Source organism: Acipenser ruthenus, chromosome 10, assembly GCF_902713425.1.
Source record: "Acipenser ruthenus chromosome 10, fAciRut3.2 maternal haplotype, whole genome shotgun sequence".
NCBI lineage: Eukaryota > Metazoa > Chordata > Actinopteri > Acipenseriformes > Acipenseridae > Acipenser > Acipenser ruthenus.
The window spans coordinates 3825027-3848359 of NC_081198.1; the positions used below are offsets into that span (position 1 = coordinate 3825027).

Genomic DNA, 23333 nt, shown 5'->3' on the forward strand with positions numbered 1-23333 from the left:
ATTTGTTGGTACCCCTCCACAAAAAACGAAGAATGCACAATTTTCTCTGAAATAACTTGAAACTGACAAAAGTAATTGGCATCCACCATTGTTTATTCCATATTTAATAGAAATCAGACTTTGCTTTTGATTTTTTATTCAACATAATATTGCAAATAAGAAAACAAATGAAAATGGCATGGACAAAAATGATGGGACCGCTAACCTAATATTTTGTTGCACAACCTTTAGAGGCAATCACTGCAATCAGACGTTTTCTGTAGCTCTCAATGAGACTTCTGCACCTATTAACAGGTAGTTTGGCCCACTCTTCCTGAGCAAACTGCTCCAGCTGTCTCAGGTTTGATGGGTGCCTTCTCCAGACTGCAAGTTTCAGCTCTTTCCATAGATGTTCGATAAGATTCAGATCAGGACTCATAGAAGGCCACTTCAGAATAGTCCAATGTTTTGTTCTTTTCCATTCTTGGGTGCTTTTAGCTGTGTGTTTTGGGTCATTATGTTGGAGGACCCATGACCTGCGACTGAGACAGAGCTTTCTAAAACTGGGCAGTACGTTTCGCTCCAGAATGCCTTGATAGTTTTGAGATTTCATTGTGCCCTGCACAGATTCAAGGCACGCTGTGCCAGGCGCAGCAAAGCAGCCCCAAAACATAACCGAGCCTCCTCCATGTTTCACTGTAGGTATGGTGTTCTTTTCTTTGAAAGCTTCATTTTTTCGTCTGTGAACATAGAGCTGATGTGACTTGCCAAAAAGCTCCAGTTTTAACTCATCTGTCCAAAGGACATTCTTCCAGAAGGATTGTGGCTTGTCAATATGCATTTTAGCAAATTCCAGTCTGGCTTTTTTATGTTTTTCTTTCAAAAGTGGAGTCCTCCTGGGTCTTCTTCCATGGAGCCCACTTTCGCTCAAAAAGCGACGGATGGTGTGATCAGAAACTGACGTACCTTCACCTTGGAGTTCAGCTTGTATCTCTTTGGCAGTTATCCTTGGTTCTTTTTCTACCATTCGCACTATCCTTCTGTTCACTCTGGGGTCGATTTTCCTCTTGCGGCCGCGCCCAGGGAGGTTGGCTACAGTTCCATGGACCTTAAACTTCTTAATAATATTTGCAACTGTTGTCACAGGAACATCAAGCTGCTTGGAGATGGTCTTGTAGCCTTTACCTTTACCATGCTTGTCTATTATTTTCTTTCTGATCTCCTCAGACAACTCTCTCCTTTGCTTTCTCTGGTCCATGTTCAGTGTGGTGCACACAATGATACCAAACAGCACAGTGACTACTTTTCTCCATTTAAATAGGCTGAATGACTGATTACAAGATTGGAGACATGTGTGATACTAATTAAAGAAACTAATTAGTTTGAAATATCACTATAATCCAATTATTTATTATCTTTTCTAAGGGGTACCAACAAATGTGTCCAGGCCATTTTAGAATATCTTTGTAGAATAAGCAATAATTCATCTCTTTTCACAGCTTCTTTGCTTTATTCTATGACATACCAAAGGCATGCAAGTATACATGATAAAATAGCTTTTAATTTCATCACTTTTCAGGAGGAATGAAGCATTATTTCAATGAGCTGTAAGGGTACCAACAAATTTGAGCACATCTGTATATTGACTTCCGGTGTATACATAACCCTAGTCCTTGTGTGTAAATGTGTAAATCCTGGAACTTTTTTTCAACTACTGTAGCTTTCGTAATTTGTCATTTACATGAATCAAACCTTCCTACCTGGGCAAGACTCTGCTGTAAAACAAACAAACAAACAAAAAAAAAACAGTTCCGTGGTCCAGCTCTATTCTTTGGTGAGTAACTAAATGGGATGCAGTGCAGTAAGTGCTGAGTAGATCAATAGTTAAAGTGGGGAGTGTTAGTGGTAAAGGACTATAAGTTTAAGATCCTGCATTTGAGAGTGCAATGCTGTGCTGCAATGCAGACACATTAAGAATGGAGACCAGCATCCTTCACATAAAATTACTGATGAAAGACGAATGCACAATCAAGACTTTTACATCACACCCTGATAATCCCCTGACTGGAGCTGTAGGGCCCCTCAGGGCTGGTTCATACTTCTGTCACAAATGAATGCCATACGTCAAGCCTAGACAGCTATAAAAGCTGTACAGCTTCACTCCGACCATGCAGTAAGTGATGAAATTATTCAACATTATCCAACCCTATGCGATTTCAGGTCACAGACGCATGAGAATGCTGTACGACTTTCCAAAAAAGACGCACGGCGCAGGCGTGTGGATGACGCAATTCCGGCGTGTCGCACAGGGTCGGAAACCCTCGATTACAACCAGAAATTAAGTCTGAAGTATGAACCAACCTGTACAATTAATATGTAAGAAGTTTGTTGCCTTATATGTCTGTATATGTATATGTTTGTGTGTGTGTATGTGTGTAATTATATATTACACACACACACACAATCAGAAAGAAAAAAGGTAATGTAGGTACACAAAAATGTGAATAATTGATAAAAAAAAAAAAAAATCTATTATATCAGGATGTTTCGGCAGTGCCTTTTCCACACAGCTGAGAGAAATAAAGAGAGAATGAGAGAAATAAAGCTTTTTTGATATTAATGTATCCTGCTAATTAAATACCACATATTTCTAAAACCAAAGCTATGGTTGTGTTTAAATTTCCTGCAGTGCACAAGCAGCAAGCTCTGTATACTCAATGGGACGTATGCCTAGGGTCTCTATACAAACTGAAACGTAGAGCTCTAATTATAGAAGAAGAACACGCTCTGCCTTCAATGTGGAATTCCCACTCTCATAACACATTGCAGGCCCTTTATAGGTTCTCATTGGATTGGAAGATGGGAAGCAAAAAAAATACATAGAAATATTTGATCCACGACTGCTTGTACAGCCTCTCTGTGTTCTCAGCATTTGTTATGTTTTAAACAGCGCAGTTATTTTAACACAATTTGTCAATGTCGGACTGCAAAGGTGCAGTACATGCTCCCCAACCCCTCACCATCTTTTTGTATGGGACCAATACTGCTGTTTTCAGTTTCACAAGATGGGCGTCTCTGCAAGTTAAAAGCAGTTTCTCAAAAGGAACTGATGGAACTACACTTTGTTTTACAAGTGAATCCTGTCAATTCCACCGCTAAAAAGGCAACACTATCATAGGAAAGACCAGAGACTATATGAGATGTTGCGTCTCAAGGAGTTGTTAACCCCATACAATTATTTTAAATAAAACAATTAAATAAGTAATAGAATACACTGTCATTTCACATTGGGATGGGCCATGCAGCTAATACAAGATAAACAAGCAAACATCGCCCATCTCATGCTACTTAATATCAAATGCACATTTATATAAATATCTCTCAATCAATACATCTATCCAGGCAGTCAACCCAGCTTTTGGAGCAACCAGAAGTGTCCAATCAGAGGTCTTGTGTCATGTTTAAAATGCAGTTTGCAATGGTCTCCTTACCATCTTTGGCTGTGTCAGCATCCCCTTCTCTGCCCAGCCCTGCAGCTGTGGGAGTTCCCCCTGACGCCACTGTGTCTCTGTCGAGCCCTGGGGGGGTTCAGGGCACAATTTAACATGATGATCGAAGGCTACAATCACAATCTTGTTTCTTTAAAAAAATATACAAACGGAATTACAATAGTCAGTTGGCCACTTTGCAATGCTGATGTGGTGGTGGTGATGGGGACCTAAACAATATTCACAGTAGAGTAATGAAACTGCAGGTGCACATTATGGGGACAGAAGACTCTACAGGCACGGGTAATGCAGGTCCCTACGGCTCACACCCTTAAGGGTTACTGCATTGACTGTGCAATATGGGCATCACTTATGTTGAGGAAGGGTTGTTGTTATATAACAATAAAATAGCAGAACGCAGTATTTTCACCAGCTGATCTGTTAGCATGATTTGTTTTGTTTCCTTGACAGCATTGCAAAGTGGCCATATTACTTTATAAAATCACCCTGCATGTACATATACTCTATTAAGGGATGGGTTGTCATGTAAATCTGTAGTTTGTGCAGAACTTTACACAGCTAATCATTTTACAGTATTCATTAATGTTTTAATTTACACATAATTAATTCTGTAAAAGTCATTTGCAGAGGTTTGATGGTTAAGCCGAGCACTATCTAAACAAACAACTCTATTATATACATGGGATCAGCACTAGGTGGCTTCCTGAGATGTAAGCAGACATGACGCAGTTTGCAGCACCCATACCGTACAGTTCATGTTTATTGCAGCATAACAGATGGAGGTTAAAGCGATACAGAAAATGCACTTTAAAAGTAACTTATCACTGTTACTACCTTGTGCAGTTATTTCAACATTTGTAGTTTATTTTATTTATTTGTTATCTTTAATAACCCTCCAACAGATTTCTACTACTGGAGGGATGGTCAGGTCAAACAGTCACTGTCTCTTTAACTGAGCTGTGAAAAACCTTGAGAAACACAGTAATAAAATGACATGTCCCCCTCATGCACACATCACACACACACACACACACACACACACACACACACACACACAGAGCGCAAGAACAAATCTGATCATGGGAATGCTAGAAATGTCAGTACAGCACAGTACAGTATGAATACATGCAACCTAGAATATTTGCAGCTACACAGTATAATCTTCCAATTGTCTTTTATATGTTAATCTGTGTACAGTACAGTTTACGGAAAAAGACCAAATGTTCTGAATATGAACAAGAATTATTATTAATGTATTACAAGTCTAGCATATATGAATTCTCATTTGTGCATTTCATTTCGCAAACTGATCTAAAAAGAAAGCAGCATGTTTAAATAACTAAGTACAAAGACATACAGATGTTCAAAAGGTAGGACAGATGCCACTTCAAACAGGTAAAAAATAAACAAAATGGAACAGATTTAACATAGGTAAGAACATCCCATAGAAAAAATAATCCTACTTAACATGCATGTCTATTGTGATTCATTACCCCATGTCTTTTCTGAATTAAATAGCAGTGGAGCTGAGCTGAAGTTTAATTTAACACTGGAAATGACAACAGCAATACAAATGGTTTTTGAAAATGCTTGTGGATGCATACCTCTAGTCAGAATTCATGGTACATTAGAATGGAAATTACCTTTTCTAAATACTGAACCTCTTTTTTGACAGTGTTCAAGGATAATCTGCAGTTGTCTTTCTCAATCCAACAACATCGATTTAGGATTAAGGATTCATCTATCTATCTATCTCTCCCTCTATATATATTATATATATCTATATATTATATGTATCGCCTTAAAATTAATCCATACAACATATTATACAATATGTTGTCAATTTAAAATATAGACTGACGGTATTTAACCATATTCCTAACTATACAGTCTACATCTGAGTTCCAACTGAAATAAAACAGCCAAAAGCAAAACCTATTACATTTTAGTGCTGCAACAATACTTGCGTAATTGCTTAAAACAACATCACAAAAGAAGCCCCAATACTTTATTAACATTTTAAATTAAGAAAGGCAGAGGACAAGGTTTGTGAGGTTTATTCACTAGAGATGTGTAATACTATATTACACTTTTTTGTTTGTTACCTAATTAAAAATGAAAGAATATCCAAATAACTACGTACACTCATGAACTGAAATACAGCTTGGTGTTAAAGAAATAAATGGTGATTGTGTGCGCTACTAAAAAGAAGCCATAAGAGAAGAGACCCCCAACATATCAGCCTTACTTCTAATGAATGCTGATAAATTTGTTTGTCTCCAGTCGTGTTTTTTTAAAAGTTGCTGTATGTGAGCATGTCTACAGTTTGAACCCTTTACCAGGTCAAAAAAAGGTTTTCTGTTGCATTGATTTTTTTTTCTCTCCTTCCATCAAAATCTCCTAGCTTTTCCATATCCTGCAGGTCAGACGGAAGTCTTGGCAATCAATCAAAAATGTAATCTGGCCCAACACACAGTGCAGCTGTTTACCCAGCGATCGATAGGCCCCTGCTTCACTTCAGGAATGGATTGCCACTCTCTGAATAACAAATGTTTTGTATGTAAGCAATTTTTCATTTAACTTTTCTCTTTTTTGATTAAGTCACCTCCCTCCCCCCCTCCACCTAGGATAAATATTTATTTCTCACAGCACTTTCTTTTGAATACATGGATACTTCATGAGGTCAAAAGGCTGTGGGTGGAAATGGAGTTGCATTGGGTTAGGTGGCTCTGTAGAAAAGTGGCTGTGCTTTTGGGACAAAAGATCACAGGTCTGAGTTCTTTCGGAGGCAGTATCTATATACAACTACATCCTAACAGGTTAAAAGACAAGGCTCCTTTGAGAAATAAGCAGGAAACTAACCATAGACACTCCCTAACCAAGCAGAAGGACAGATTTATTTAGAGAGATCTGCAGACAATTCAGGCATGAATTTCCTTTTAATCCCCTTAAAATTCAAATGAAAACTTGATGTTAGTAGTGACACTGGAAGTGGTGTTACTGTAGAATCCGGCCTGGACATTATTAATTGTATCTAAAATAATAAATTGTACCGATTGTTGCGAACATAAACTAAGGAGCTCAAAAGAAAAAATATTGACAATATATTTGTCAATATTTTCATTCTGTATATTTGGAACATCCTTTCATCACTTATTGTTGTGTTCATTCCAACATACATTGTCCATTTTCATTTTACATTCTACCAAGCCTTTTATATATACTAATAATGATACTAATAATAATAATAATGATAATGATAAATAATACAAAAAAACCCAACAATAATAATCTGATATGTTTAAACATACAGTATGCCATAGAGGGTTATCGGGAAATCACCCCTTGCTGAAGCCAAGTTATCTATATTCCGGAATTCAGAATCTTTCACAGAACACTGATCACATCTACAGTAAATACTGCATGATTTTTAATCACGTCTTTATCCCTAGAATAAGCAACCAACTCATTAACAAAAGCTGCTTAATTCTCGAGCACATGGTCAGTGCCCCGTCCCTGTATATGGGGAGAAGGCATCCCTGTAAATGAGATGTTGCCATGGACCTATTTGGTTAATTAATTAATTAAAAACAGTGAAAGTGGATTTAAGTCATTACAGACGAAACTGTGCTGAGATAAATACACGAGTTCTGTGTAGCATAGCTGTCAACAATCATTTATCAGCCAGTCCCTGCAGTGCAGTTTTACATACAATTTACACATCCAATCTTCACTGTAATGCAATTGGCCCTCATTAAGGAAAACTTTAATGATTTATGTAAAAAGAAAAATAAGCAACAACGTTTTGATGAAGTATTTCACTATTCTGGACTACTCTAGTTAACTAATCGTTTGCAGGTCCATATATATTCATTCCCATTAGACATTCCTTTCCATTATAGAGCAGTGAGATATCGTTTAGCGTTTTGTAAAGTTACTAAGAAGTTGCTTTGATCAACCATCACCCTGTTGCCATAACACAAAGCTGGATTTTTGACACCATTTCACACCTGGATTTTATCAACCACCTAACAGTGGTTATCCCAGGATTACCCTAAAAGGGGTAGACTGCCTGCTGCTGTGAATGGCTCTAAAAAGAAAATCTGTGGCTTATCCCAGTGGGGTATAGGTTGAGCCGGTAGCAGTAGGTAATTATTTAACATATGGTCCACATTTTAACCCTGCCCCCCCCACCGATAAAATTGTTAACATAAATCATTGTGATTATCCCCTAAAGTGCTGTGTGCTTATTTACCCACACTGTAATGATTATATTGTTCATGCCATTGAACTGCATTCTTTAGTGAAGTATAAAACTATGTACAAGAACATCTGCTCTTTTAAAGCCATCTGTATCTTATATTACATCGCAGGTAGCCTTGCTCTGTATCAGTTCAGATAAATAAACAATTTTATTCTCCTTCAGTCCAGTGTTTTCATCGCGGAGCTGCTGTCATCACAGAGTTCCTTGCTTGTCTCCAAATAACCCTTAACCAGTGCGAGTGAAATCGAGGCACTCTCTGACTTCTCACCAAGAGTCCTGTCCCCCTGCCCCCCTACTGGGACGGCACTTTGAGTACGCCAGAGTGCAGAAGGTCACCATGCGAAGGCAAAGCAGCAAAACACATGAGTCATTACTACCCGCTGTTGTGATGCAGGTAGCACATCATTGTTTATACCCATTAGCTAATTGCTAGCAATGCTAGACCTTTCCTAGTATTTAATCATTGCGAAAAGTATTTTTCATTTCAAAATTTCATTTTGCAGGTCAGATAACCCCAAGTCATTGTTTTCTCGTTTGCAAGATATTACTGTTAATTCTTTGCATGGCTTTGTCAGTGTTTTTTTTCTCTTTCTTTTTTTTGCATCTAGGAAGCAAAGCTTGAAATAATTCTCTAGGCATTCATTAAGAGAGGCTCTAGAACTTCCACTCTGAAAACTTGGCCCTTGCTTACAGAACAGCTTGAAACTCACTAACTTATACTTTCTTGTAAATAAGCATTTTCTGTTATTAGTTTTAACTTGTGCTCTTCTGGATTAAATATTCAATTCACTTTGCGTTTGTTTTTTAGGAACTCTGTTTAAAGCCAAAGCTTTAATGACTGTTACTTATGCATTTAATTGGCTTCCTGTATTCTATTCATTTTAAGCTTTTTAAATTCTACAATGCATTGCATACATGCACACAAAAAGGTCTTATTCTAAAGCATTTTATGTATTTTGTCATTTGGTGCATAAAAAGTTTCACATAAAGGTAATAAACATTGGTTAGTATGTGTGTCTTTTTTGTGTTCACAATATTTGAATTCCTTCTATATTATCATTTGCTTTTATCCTTTCAATTGTAGTTCGTACAGGGAAATACCTGTAGTGGTGTCTTTGTTATTTACTGAATATTTTATACTTTGTGGCCCCATAAATGCAGAATATTGATACCACTGGGATAAAATGCAAAAGAGATGCGATTTCAAGGTGTGCTTCCTGTCTCCCGCAATCTCTTTGAAAACGAGATGGTACATCTCAAAGGATACGTCCTGGACAGTGAAAGTTTTGAATAAACTAATAACAAATCACTATAGTATAGTAAACATATGTTTAAGCTAGAACTGCCACTATTGAGATGCACCAATGCTACTGGCAATTATTTAATATAAAATAAACATATTGCATAGACATTACACTATCCTTACCAGAAACAGCAACTGAACTCAACAGATAATACACAGCAATATTGTTTTTTAAAGCACTGTACTGAAATATGGTTACTTTGTACTGTGTAGCTCTGAGGCTGCAGGTACACAGAGGTATTAAATCACAGAATTTGTCTGAATATTGTAGCAAACTGGTAAAAATAAAATACTTATCACAAATCAATGTGACACCACAAGGTTGTGAAATATAATTAGAAACCACCTGCATTACCAATAGGACCATATTGCAGTGCCATTTGATGGTACACTAGAGTACACGGGTACACTTTCAGGGGGCTGCCAGGCTTCTGCACATGTACAAACGTGTGGAAATACTATTGCGTAGCAGTTGGAGGTCCAGTTTTAAGTGTACATACTTTATAGGTGTAAACTCTGTAATTAAGCTCACAGTAATACCTGGGTGGGCTCAGACTTGTGTAATTGGAGACTTTCCACCCGTCAGAAATGGCAATACGCAGTTGTTAAGGTTATGATCAGGATCAGGAATGTTTAATATTCGATTGATTTGGATTGTGTATCAGCAGTCATACTCTGAGACGCACCGTAGTGAGAATCCCAATCGAGAGAACTCAGCTCGCCGCTGATTTACTAGAACCAAGACGGATTACTGGTAATACATTATTTTTGAGGTTGGCTGTCGCTGTAAAATGATGGACATACTAAAATGGGATTTCTCACATTTAAATTAAAATGGAAACAGCAAACGCATTTTGAATGGTTCTAGAAGTTTTGTGCGTTTGTGCTAAGGAAGTGAAATGGCCAACATAATCAGCATTGACAGTGTGGTGGGAAGAAGTTAGCGGTTAACTATTCCTGCAGCTCATTTGCTCGTAATATACTAACTCTTTCAATGTGTCTTCCTTCTGGTTGGATGGGTCTGACTGTAATCGGGAGGTCAGAGTGGTCTTGTGTTGTCTGACTGGTTGTGGTGCCTGGAAAAGTGTATTGCAGTGCCATTTTCTCTTATTGTATTACTTGTATTGTAACACTTGAAATGTATTTGCTTACGATTGTAAGTCGCCCTGGATAAGGGCGTCTGCTAAGAAATAAATAATAATAATAATAATAATAATAAGGCAGCTTCCCACTGCTGCAGCCATGTGGCTTTTGGTGTGGGCGTAAGGTGGCAATACTGTGCAGTTCTGAAAGTCCCTGATTTTTAAGACTGCAGTAAGAGTTGAATTACTGTTATCAATAACATACATTTTTTCTACATAAAAAGTCTAGTGCTGCAGTCACTGTTATATACTTGAAACAACTTCCTTCCACACTCAACGGCAGAACCTGTTTCCACTAACCTGTTCAAACTACCCTCTGCTTCACATTTTATACCCATTGAACAACTCAAGCTGTCTAAATTCAATTCTGTAATGCAGCCTAGTGCTCTCACCCCTGAGACACAGAACAGTACTAGAACCAATATCAACATTCTTGCAGAGCAGCAGTGTGGCTGTCACTGAGATCCACCCAAATCAACTTACATGCACATTCAACACAGAGCTACTGTACTTAAACCTACCACTTACTTTACTGTACTCCTGCACACCTAGCAGCGGAGTTCCTTTAAATAGCATAACTTTTTGCTTTTCAGCCAAGTACTGAGATATTCCATTCTGCTTTATAGCGAATGCTGTGAGGAGGCTGTGGTCCAGAGGTTAAAGAAAAGGGCCTGTAACCAGGAGGTCCCGACTCAGCGACTAACTCACTGTGTGACCTTGAGCAAGTCACTTAACCTCCTTGTGCTCCGTCTTTCGGGTGAGATGTTGTTGTAAGTGACTCTGCAGTTAATGGATAGTTTACACACCTTTGTCTCTGTGAGTCACCTTGGATAAAGGCGTCTGCTAAATAATAATAATAATGCATTTTTAATCCAGCTTGAGGACATTTTTCATTTATTTTACTGTACTACAAAAAGCACATTTCTAAAACAGTAACATATTAAGGTATTAATGTGTCTTCAAAAATAGCTGCAACCCAAGCATTTGAAGCAGTAAATCAAATGACCTTGAAGTGTCCTTCAATTTTTATTTAAAATCACAAATGTTGGACGGTATTGCTTAGTGTTTTTTTTTTTTTTTTAAACACAAGATTTAAAAGGATTGCTAACAATGCTGCCCTCCTTTCTTTCAATGCAAAACAGACGAGCTGCAATTTTAGCGGGGTAACCTTTTTTCAGAGATTTCAGAGGCAACCTTTCAAGACTCCTCTCCTGCCAATCTACTGTACAGCAGTAACTGAACAACAAAGTCATAACCTCCGTTTATTAGTAACTTCAATTACCTAAGATTTTCAGCCAATTATCTTCATGACACGCTATGAATTTCAAACAACGCATCGAAGCCCCCACAAATGCGTGCCCGTCCTAATGTTTAATAACTCCCACCCACTCACAGAACAATATGTTGCTGTTTTCTTTCCCCCCAGATTCCCAGATTTTTCCATAACCCATGGGAACCCTGGAACATCTGCTAAAACAGGCACAGACACGGGCCAACATAAATGCAAATCAATTTCTGTATGTATTTATTTTTTTAGCCTTTAAAGGGTAGGTGAATATTTTGACTCATTAAGCTCCATGTCTATGTTCGATATAACCTCTTACTAAACAGTATTTGTGACTTTTTATGTATTGTTGCATTGTTTCCCATACGCATCTGTCGTCCTTCTAATGGAAAATGTTGTTTTCCGATTTTAAAAATACCTTTGGCTGATACAGATCAAATTCAGATCATTTAGCTTTTGTAAGAAAAAAAATGAAATAGAAACCTGTTTCACTTCATGTTCTGGAGACATTCAGTGCTAAGATCCCCGTAAAGAAAAAAGGAGGCACATGAATAAAACGACCATTTCTTAACAAACTGCTTCTAAAAAGGTTAGAGGGGCCAGTGTAACAAACTATCTACTGAGTCACTATACAGAATATATGACTAAATTAGTGTTTCCCAGACCAGAATCTGTTGATATATTTTTCGTATTATGTTAATTTTTTGTATTATGTTAATTTTATCATAAATACGATCACGTATGCTTAGACAAAAAGGCTCTTTATTAAACTAACATAAAAGGTAGAAAAAAAAAGTAATAAACCTCATAAAACAAACACTTAATTTACAACACAAAACCATAGTCAATTGTTTAACCTATATTCTATAATAATAATAATTTTTATTTTTATATAGCGCCTTTCATAGTGGACCACTATCACAAAGCGCTTTACAAGATACAAGACTATGCCAATTATATTCTCAAATTAGTCAAAAGTGATTACCATTGAAATCCTGAGGGTTCTGCTCTTCCTTCCACAGACTACCAGAGCTGCAGGTCCAACACAATAGGCTTAGCAGTAAACTTCAGCAGGTGCACTATATTTTGTCTTTCATTGTCAATCTGTCTTCTTTATTCATTTGTCTTACTCCTAATACGTTTCCCATCCTGTATGTCTTTCGGCTCCCCGTCATTTATTTAGCCTTCTGTACATCAGCATCCACCTATCTGTATATAAATCTGGATCATCCCTATTGCTATGCTATGTTGTATAATTAGTGTAAAAAGGCAGAAGCTCTAAACGAAGAGGTAAATATAGGGGATTATTAGTTACCATAATAAGTGATGTATATAAAAATATTAAATTATAGAACTATTATAAAAATAAAACAATTCTAAGATTTTAGGATCACTTTAAATCTCAATAGGTTTACATCTCAATGCAACCTCAGGGCAATTTTGGATTATCAGAGATTTCCATAACATGTAAAATTTAATTTATTTTTTTTATTTTTTTTTATAATACAAAAATGAAGCCTTTCAATCATTTGTGAATTGCTTCAATGTATTATGTAGCTAGGTCCCAAGACATGTCCGAAAACATGCGTCTCCCTGTCATCCCCGCTGAGAGAAATGCAATCGGACTGGTTTCCTGGCCCGAGTGTTTGGGAGGAGGATGCAGAGCGAGACCTGCCGGATAATGCATTCCTAACTCCTGGCAACGAGATGAGCAGCCTGAGGACTTCAAAATGGGACAGATTTTTTTCAGCTTTTATTAAGCAGAAATATAAATAAACTGTTTATCCAACCCTTTCACCTCGCTGTGGACAACTTCCATTGCCGTCTCTGATTATTCTAAGGGCAAGCTTGCAAACGTGGCTTCTGGGGAGTCTTTACATGCTGTAAACAGAGCTCTTAATTGCTGCTGGAAGGGCTCCTTTTTGTGGAAACGCTGTCTTAGCATGGTTAGGGTTAACCACAGTGAAGCCCATCCACCCTACAAGAGTCCTCAGTCAGAATGCATACTTGACTACATAATTTCTCTGGAGTTTCTCAAGAGAACAGATTCCCTGCTAGCTGAAAACGCTACTCTGCCAGCACAGCAGCAGCTTTATTAAACTACAATACAAAAATAAAACCAAGGTCAACAGTGAGCATGGATCACTTCGAAAAATAGAAAAGCTATATAGGAAAAGCACATAGAGCTCGCTGAACAAAAGCTTCCCTTAAATCGAAGAATCAGGGGGCTGGAGTACCCATTATTACTAGATGTTGAGATTGCAAACCATTTTACCAAAGAGAGGTATTAATCAAAGCACAGTGATCAAGATTCTTTGGTTTTCATCAAGTACATAATCGGCTACACGCTTTCAACATCCAAGTACCAGCTTACCTTCATTTACCTGTCTGAGTGTGTAAACGCTAACCCACGACAGTGTAATTATACATTACATAAAACTAAAAAGCTTTCTCTACAAATGTGCATATTCATACAAACATTTGACACAAAATATATGTATCGACATACCCACACCAAATCTCTGTTTAGCTAATCTGATCTTTAACAAAGAGAAGTAATACAAAAAAATGCATCTGTTTAAATACAGTATATCACAGCAGATTCATAATTGTAGCTTTTAGGGGTGGTGTCCATTCCAGACTTAATTACCTGCCCCCCTGCTTAACTCAGTATCTGCCGATACAGATTACCAATTAATATCACACACACACACACACACACACACACACACTTCTAAAGAAAAAAAACAAGTAGAGTGCAGCAGCAAAGAAACAGGCAGGCACAATAAAGGGCAGACCAACACCTGCACCTCTTACCATTTTAAACCCATTCCACTCCATTTGTAAACCGGCAGCAGATTTGTATTTATTTTTTTCCCCCCCCAAGCGAATTCCCCCCTGGAGCCCTCAGTATATCAGAGACAGAAGACGTTTTCTAAAAGCAGGCATTCTTCTTTCCAGAGCTGCTGAACGACAATGCAAGACATAGGCATGAGCACTGTGCTGCAACCCACTCCAGTCTCCTCCTCCCCTGTGAGGTCAGCGCTGCCCACTCTCTGGAACTGCAATCTGCAGCGCTTTCACTGGCTCCCACATCCACCCCTCTCTCTTTAAATGAACACATTCACTCTATCAGGCACACAGATACCACTCGCACAAGCTTTGGGGAAAGGAGCAAGGAGCAATCAATTACTGCTGGTATTAGAGTGGATAGACTGATACACAGATAGACCAGGAGAGTGAGTATGGATGTGTGTGTGTGCACAAATGTGCATGATTTTTTTCTTTTTCTTAAGGCATAATACAGTAGATCTATTTTTGTTTTAATTTGATTTTTTTTCTTACAACAGACTTGCCTTTTTACTCTCTTTTGGCACACACACAGAAAGATATGAATGATTGCACACAGAGACTGGTTTCATTATTTTGTAATCAACAGGGTATTTCACTTATACAGTAGAATCCCATTAGCTTTTTGATCTTCGGTTTGTCAAAAGCTCGTACACCACAATTTTCAATTCTCTTATCCACAGATGAAAAGAAGCATTCCACGAAGGCAGCTGGTATTGTTGCCGATAAAGCTCTGTTAATTTAAATGCGGTTTCTGGTTTGAAAACCGAGTTGTCCATGTATCCACCTTACTACCTAAAAATAATTTTAAAAAAACAGCAAAATCTACTAAAGATAAAATATTAAACTGCATATCTAAAATCACTCTACACAGTGCAGTAATACAAGAGAGATATACCTGCATAATATACAAGCAAGAACTAAAATGAACCTTTCTGCTCTTTGTACAAAAGTGTGGCTCCATCCCCGCTTCAGCATGCACATTGCTATATTCCTTTACATCCATCATTTGTACAGACACTAAAGAAATGCATTCATGCTCACACAGACCCACACTGCAAGAACAGCTATCTCAAGATGCTCTGCAGTAACGAACAGATCTCATTTGAGGATTATTCTTCTAGCTGATGTACATATAAGCATATAAACATTTACATGCACATACCCTTTCCCATAAATGTTACACAGTGCAATAAAACATATAATAACATATAAATACATTTTAGAAAAGGGGGGAAAAAAGCCAAATACAAAACAAACAAAGCAGAAGATTAAAAAAAAAAAACACATAAAAAACTTTTTTTAAATGCATAAAAAAGATCAAATGCAGATAGTTTTTAAAAACATATTTTAAACCAGTACTATAAACAAATACTTACCATGACCATTCTTCTTGAAATTTTTATTTTAAATTAGGAGGTGGTTCAAAATCTTCTCTTTGAAAAAACAAAAAAACACAAAAAGAGAAAGTCACTCCTTTTAGAGTCAGATCCAAGGGGAAAGCACAAGTGAGGAGAGGCGAGAGAGCGTGTGCATGTGTGTGTGTGCTGGTCGGAGGTTGAGCAGTGGGTGGTAGCAAAAGCTTTCCTTATGTTATTCGGGGCTGCAGGAAAGAAAGGGTGGTGGGGAAAATAAAAAAGACACAGACTCCACTGAAACTGACTGCCAGCATCTCCTTTTTACTCCCATTTATGGGACCATCTGTTAGCCTGGTGTAGAACCTGATTGGCTTGCTTGAAAAGGGGAGGGGGATTGTGTGTGTGTGTGTATGTGTGTGTGAGAGAGAGAGAGAGAGAGAGAGAGAGAGAGAGAGAGAGAGAGAGAGAGAGAGAGAGAGAGAGAGAAAGAAAGAGTGAGGAGGGGGATGCTGATGGGGCATCTAAACATCAGCTGCTATTGAAATTAGTTACTGCCAGATTGACAGTGATAATAATTCTGTGACCTTTCCTTCCTGCAGCGACAGAGAGCTTCCAGCTTTAACCATTGTGGGCCCTTTTTGTGAGTTTAACTGGCATCAACACTATCTACATTCAGTGCCACATCTGAGATACAGCCTTTACAGCTACAGTAAGCACTTCATTGCGCACCTCATTTAATTTTACTAAAAATACCAGTATATGAGATTAATAACACTACATTATTTCAACTATAATACTGTTTAGAATCCTATAGTAGTTTTTATTATGCAATAGGTTTCCATTTAGTATATTTACAGTATCCTTTATTCATTTGATTTTGTGCTTGTTGTCCAGCTGGACACTGAATTTTCTCCAGCAGTTGAAAATGAAAATGACCTTCAAATGATTCAGTTGGTTTAACACTTAAATGACATTTTATTTCTGCTGTTTTGGACTTCTGGCATGCAACAAAGGGTTAAATAGTAACAAACCAGAACTACAAACAGACAGTATGAGTGTACCTCTGCCTATGCATGTGTTTTATTACAAAATCTATTACACACACAGTATATACACATTGTACACTGAGCACAAACAAAAACTCAAGTCCTGTCTGTATTCCCCAGTCTACAGCCGTCTATGCAAGGTGCCACAGCTGAGCCACGCTTCGCGATTATATTTTTCCGCCCGCCCCCAAACCCCAGGATGCTTCTCCCTGTCTGATCCAGGCGCTTTAAACCTCATCACTCCTAATGGCTGCATTCGAGGTGCATCAATAATTAACAAGGAGCCTCTGGGCTCTCCAAAGTGACAAAACCCATTTCAGATCTTCGAGGGGAAATTTCAAATCTCCACCACCTTCAGCATGGATTCATCAGAGGCTTGCTTTGCTCCCAGTTTAGTTTCACATTCATAATCCCAGACAGATTTTCTAAATGTTTTTCAAAAGGGCTGTCATATCAGCTTGGGCACACTTCTCCTTTGGTCTGTTTTCAACTTTGTAATTTAAAAAACTAAATCCTTCAGACTACAGCAAAAAAGTTGAATACCCAGTTTCCAAATAGATTAATATCAAATCAATGGCAGGCCAAAAAACAAGTGCAACCACCAGCATTACTTGGTGGAGGTAAAGAAGTACAAAAAAAAAAATGTAGATGTATTATTTTCAGTTTGTATTAAATGCAAAAAGATGAGTGATGATATACAATTAAAAAAAAAAAAAAAAAGGGAGTGTGAAAGACTGACACAGCTCAGGATGTGATCTAGGCAGACTGGGTACCTCATCAGTCCTGCACTGGGTACCTCATCAGTCCTGCTCCAGCCATGCTTTGCCTGATCCTGTGCATTACTTAGCTCTCCAGCACCCTATTTCTAATGAAACCTTACCAAAGGATATTCAGTGGCAAAGCAAGAGTTCTATACTGAAGGGGAATAGCAGCATAAGGGAATTTACAATGTTATGAGCCACTGTTAGAATGGTGCAACATATTTTGGCTTACTAATGGATTCACAATAGTGTACCCTGGTATAATCCTAGAAGAACCTGTGTGTTTCCGTATCGGGGCCACTGTGCAGCATCTGTAGCAAATCCAATGTATTGCCACTGTTGATAATGCAGTTGTCTGCTATTGTTTTGCTAGGGTTTCCTTCAGTTAATATGCTTGGTATTATAATAGTATTTTCCCATTATATTAATTCAATCCGAGTTGTTAAAAGCCTGTTTTAAGAGCGTATTATGTACCATCTCCAATCTATGGAGAATGTATATACAGTAGGTTTAATGTCAAATAATACAAAGCAAAAGCTCCTTCTATAATAGTTGGCGGTGCACGTCAACAGATCACATGGAGCGAAACTTCTTGGCCTTACTGAATATGTTTTTAAAACAAGAACCTAGCAGAAACTGTGTAGTTTAATTTTCTGTATCATTATAATGCTGCATGTCATCAGTGTGCAGTGCGTTTCAAAGAATACAACTCCTCCTGCAACACAGGGCTTACCAGAATGAAAAGGAACTGAACCATCAGAGCACAAGGATAGAACTCAATGAAAATCTGCAGGTTATCAAGTCTTTGATTTAAGAGATATAGAATTCAAATGTAAAGCACCCACTGCAGCACAAAACTGTGATTGTCTCACTGTCCCAGGTACTGGCAAATGTGCCTAGAAAGGACATTTTATAAACATGTAAGTCCTGTTGTGTTGTGCTGAAGACATGAATTTCAATTTACAGTAACCGGACTTAAACAAACTGTTATGAGGCTAAAAATGAAAAAAGGAAGTGAAGAACTTAGTCTATATACAGCAAGTAACTAACAGAAACGAATGGTCCCATTTTCACATATTGAACACAAGAAGGGCTGTAATGGTCCAAACGGTAGATTCAAATGCAGTCATAGTTCACATCCTTTAAAATGGCTATTCAATATTTAATGACACAGTATTTACCCTTTTAAATGATTACCCCAGTATATGTTCATGGTACAGTTTACTATGCTTTTACCATACATTACCTTACATTAACCATGTTTTTGCTGTACAATCCCTATCTGCTTTTCATGATTTCGCTATGCTTTTATTGTACTATATTATTTGCTGAGGGATAATCTCAATAAATATTCAAAAGGTACATATTCAATGGATACACAATCACGGTATGGGCCCTATATATACATATCCCACAACAACGCAATAAATAAACAAAACAAACAGTCACCCTGCTCTTTTTGAAGAACTAAACCCCTTCATTCTCAGATCTCCGGCACCACTGCCTCCCTGCAACTCCATTTCAACCAAACAAACCTGGCTTCTTGAATTCAAGAAAAAAATATATTCTATCTATGTAGCAGTAAGAAACAGCCAGTATTAGTAATGATGACTATGGGGCCTGTCGATATGACATACATACTCTTTGCGGTTGAAAGGAATTCTGAAAGAGGTTTATGGTATTGTGAATTTATTTATTTAATTTTTTTTGGTGTAACCATACTGAGAATTATGTAGAGTGGAAACTCCAGAATGCAAAACTCCCTCTCTGATTGTCTACAGCTCCTCAGCAGTCTAGAATACATGTTTCTGCCTGAAATACAATACAATGCAATTCTATCTGTTTTATTATAGGCTATCATAGACCATTTGTGCATGGACTGCATAATACAGACAGAACACAAAGATGCAAGGTACATATTTCTGCCACATGGTTTTATTTAATCTCTGTGGTATTCCATCTTTTTCAAATCATACAACAAGGTAGAAGACACACAATGCAGTGTCAGAAGCAGAAGTTTGACAGAAACTGAAACAGTAAACTGGGATCAGAGATCAACCTAGTTTACACCAGTGTGGAAGAAATGTTATATTATTATACACTACAGTTTGTCTTATTTTTAATTAGACCACCATAGAGATATTCCATTGCTATAGCGACAGATGAGACTTAAGGAAGGAAAGAATACTAATGGTTTGTTGCATAATACAGTATGCTGTGAGGTAAGCAACGTGTGTATTGTAGTGTACTTACAGTATCACTCCATTAAGGAATAATACCCTAAATCCATGTTTACCTTTGATTTAACGGTTCCGATATATTCCATCATTTCTACCATTGCTTCTGCTCACCAACACTGGCGACGGACTGTGATAGATGGCTGCTTATACACTCTTCTCTTTTTAAGGCTCTTTGTTACTCAAGTACCTTTGATGGAATGCACAGTTCATCCCTGATTAAGGAAGCCCAATGGCACTAACATTATCGTACAGCTTATACTCACCAAAGCCTGGCAATTTGAGGCTGAGAATCTAGTTAATTATTCTGAACTCTACACCGCTTAGTCAACAGGCTTGTTTTAAATCACAGATTAGTGATCTGAATTGCACATGCCATGCTGTTGCAAACATAGGCTAGTTTAAATCTGAATTTATATACAATTACAAGCTTTGTAACAAAAAATAAATGTGTTATATTATATATAAATATATATATAATATCACGTTGGCATCTGTTTATCTTGGCTCGTTCACTGTTCTCCCTTGATTATTGAATTTCCATTATATATATATATATATATATATATATATATATATATATATATATATATATATACTTTTTTTTAAAATCATACATGCATTTGCAATGTCAGATAATAAGAACTATTTCTAATAGGTCATTTATATGATCTGGTCCGATGACTACAATTTGACATTTTATTTTTATGTTTTGAAGCAGTTTGTTATGCTGGTTTTCTTATTTTTTTTATTTCAGTACCAGAATTGTATTCCTGCTGTATAAAAAAAAATCCTCAGGATGCTCCGTGCACTTTCTGAACAAAAATCAACCTCCTGGTCAAATCTGTATGTTGTAGTCTGGTGGAGAAATGATGTAATACTTCAGTGTACACACTTATTGCATATACACAGCTGCTTCGACAACCAAATCAAACTCACACCATACAACCAATAGAAAAGGGCAAAATCTGGCCAGAGTTTAATATAAACACCATACTGCAGGAAATGATATTTTATTATAAATATAGTGAGCGACAGTGTGCCCTGGCTCTATCCCATTGTTCTCCCTTGATTATTGAATTACCATATCAATGGACAACAGCTTAAAAATAGCGAAGAGGAAGAATTTAAAGACACACTCTAGCCATGCTCATTGGGGCCTGGTCTACAACAAAACAGTTCCCTTTTCGTTAAGTATACTGTTTAAGAATCTGAGCATAAGTTACTGTTTGTAATTGTTATGTTTAATTTGTTTATTGTTAATTTCATATCTCTGGGTTGTTTTGTTTTTTTGTGTGTCATGTCTGTGCTGAACTAAAGCAAAGGGGAAAAGGGGAGTGTTTTGTTTACAAATTAACCAGCAGCCGGTAAGCATCTTCTGACTATTTTTATGGTAAAAGATTTAAGATGAATTATTACAAATACCATGCTGGGTATAATGTTTTTCATTGAATAGATATACTTTCTCTGTCCAATTTCTCATAACATCTACCTATAGCAGGTGTTGGATTTTCTTTGGATCTACTAAAGTCACTGCTACCAAACATTTCAATACAGCAGCCTAACACACTTGGCTAGAATAACTATGCATTTGCTCAACTATGAAGTGAAAAATAAATATAACTCCTTGCTAGTGCAAGGTTATGAACATAAGATATACAGAAATCTATAGTTTTATTCCAGAATGTAAAGTGTGATGGATTGTTTGAAGTTCAAATAGATGAAAGGCAGATACTATATAAAGAATATCAACACCCTTCTTTTTTCACAATTTTTAGACCTGCTACTTTTGAGTTTAGCTGGAGTCTGCTTCTGATGTTAAATATTTAAGTCTGTGCTCTGCAAAGCAGACTGAAAAGTTAAAGTTATTCCACATCTGTTCAGAGATTAATAAGTGGTTACCTTAACTTTCCTCTGCCAGGGTATTCACACCTCAATCCGCACTGACTAATAACAGAAGGGCATTTATTATTATTATTATTATTATTATTATTATTTATTTCTTAGCAGACGCCCTTATCCAGGGCGACTTACAATCGTAAGCAAATACATTTCAAGTGTAATCATTCCCCTACAGCAAAACACTCCCTCTATCGAAGCCAAAAAGCCAAGCTCCTCATGGAAATACACCTGAGAGAGCCTGGACTGCAGGTGACACTGCAGGTCTAACGGACCAACATTACGATTGAATGAGGGCGAGTAATGCTCCTGTTGCTGTACTGATGTATAGTAGAACTAGAAAATGTTTTCTGAAAGAGGAGTATCTGTATTAAGGATTAAAAACAAACAAAGTAAACTAGGGGCTTGATTTGATTAACATGTACCCTATTAGTATCAGTCACAGCTGGGGATTTGCCCCTGGACTGTATCAATCACCTATCTGAGGTTATCCAGACTTTATCTCGAACAAGTGGGATTCCCTGAGACTGTGAAATGCTCTAAAAAACAGTTGTGGCTGAATCAAATCAACAATGACAGTTTTTGAAGTTCTGGATGATCTGTGTCTTGATTATCTAATTAAAAACGTTTCAACATTCAAATCAATTTAAAAAACATATTTCAACATAAAAATGATACTTCAATATTTAATTTTCTTTTATAAATAATAATAAAAAAGGATAAATAATATTTTCCCGTGCTAACAGATAGTTTCAATGTTGTTGATTTCCAATTGCCTGGAATTTTGTAATAGCTACTTAAGCGCTTGAGGGTTCTGGGAAATCTTTACTGACTGCTGCAGCACTCAATCCCCAACAACCCAAGGTGCTTTATGAATACTTTAGTCACAGAAGAACAGGGAAGCGTGTGGGCGTGTTGGTAGGGTTTTCCTCTGTTAAAGAAAAGCCTAGGTATCAGCTTCAAAACTCAATGCAGAAATTGTCCAACCAGTCACTAAGGGTGCTTGTAGAGCAGTAATTTAAAAACCCCTGGGCCATCTGTTCACTGCCTGGGGAGACGAGTTCGAACTACTCCCTCTGCCAGCACCCCAGCAGAGTGCTTCTGAGGACGGAGAAATGTCCGAGAATGAATTTTTGATAACCAAAATTATTAAAACAAGACAAGATTCATCAAAAATTCATTCTTGGACGTTTTTTTAAGCCAGAAACCAAAGAAAGCAAGAATCTAATTCCATGTACTTATTATCGCAGACTGCACTAATCTACAGATACAGAAAATACATAAAATCATCAGTTTATTGGGTTATACACATTTTGAACGAGGACCCTAGTAAAAATGGCATTGTTCAGAAACATCGCTGGGAATCAAAGGGTTAGACACACAAGATCTCTGAAACACATCGATTCCAATGCCCTGACTGCATCCCCCCTAAAGGAAATGTCTCTATCCAGCCTTGCTCCAGCATTAGGATAAGCTCTCAATGGAAAGAAGCATGCATGCCTAAAGGGGTAATTAACATGAATAAATACATTTTAAACAAGTGGGCTCCTTCTGTACGCTACTGCCATTGATGTGCCAGGCAGCACCATGCTTAAACATTTAAAACCGAATGATGCTGTTAAGAGCACATAAATGATTCATACAAAAGAAAAGAATAAGAACACACTGTGTTTCCTATGGTTGTGCAATGCCTCATGTGT

General features: G+C 37.4%; 1 protein-coding gene across 4 annotated transcripts in view; it reads right to left on the reverse strand.

The window, feature by feature from the left end:
* The window catches only part of LOC117412002 (ELAV-like protein 4), a 53130-nt gene that overhangs the window by 22119 nt on the left and 7678 nt on the right, over positions 1-23333 (reverse strand). For 2 of the 4 annotated variants that reach the window (XM_059031538.1, XM_034019930.3), the window contains exon 2: positions 3471-3557. In XM_059031538.1, the coding sequence (XP_058887521.1) occupies positions 3471-3557 (87 nt within the window). Of the gene's footprint in view, positions 1-3470; positions 3558-14299; positions 14465-15711; positions 16048-23333 lie in introns of those variants that run through there. The other 2 variants (XM_059031540.1, XM_059031539.1) reach the window with 2 other exon arrangements.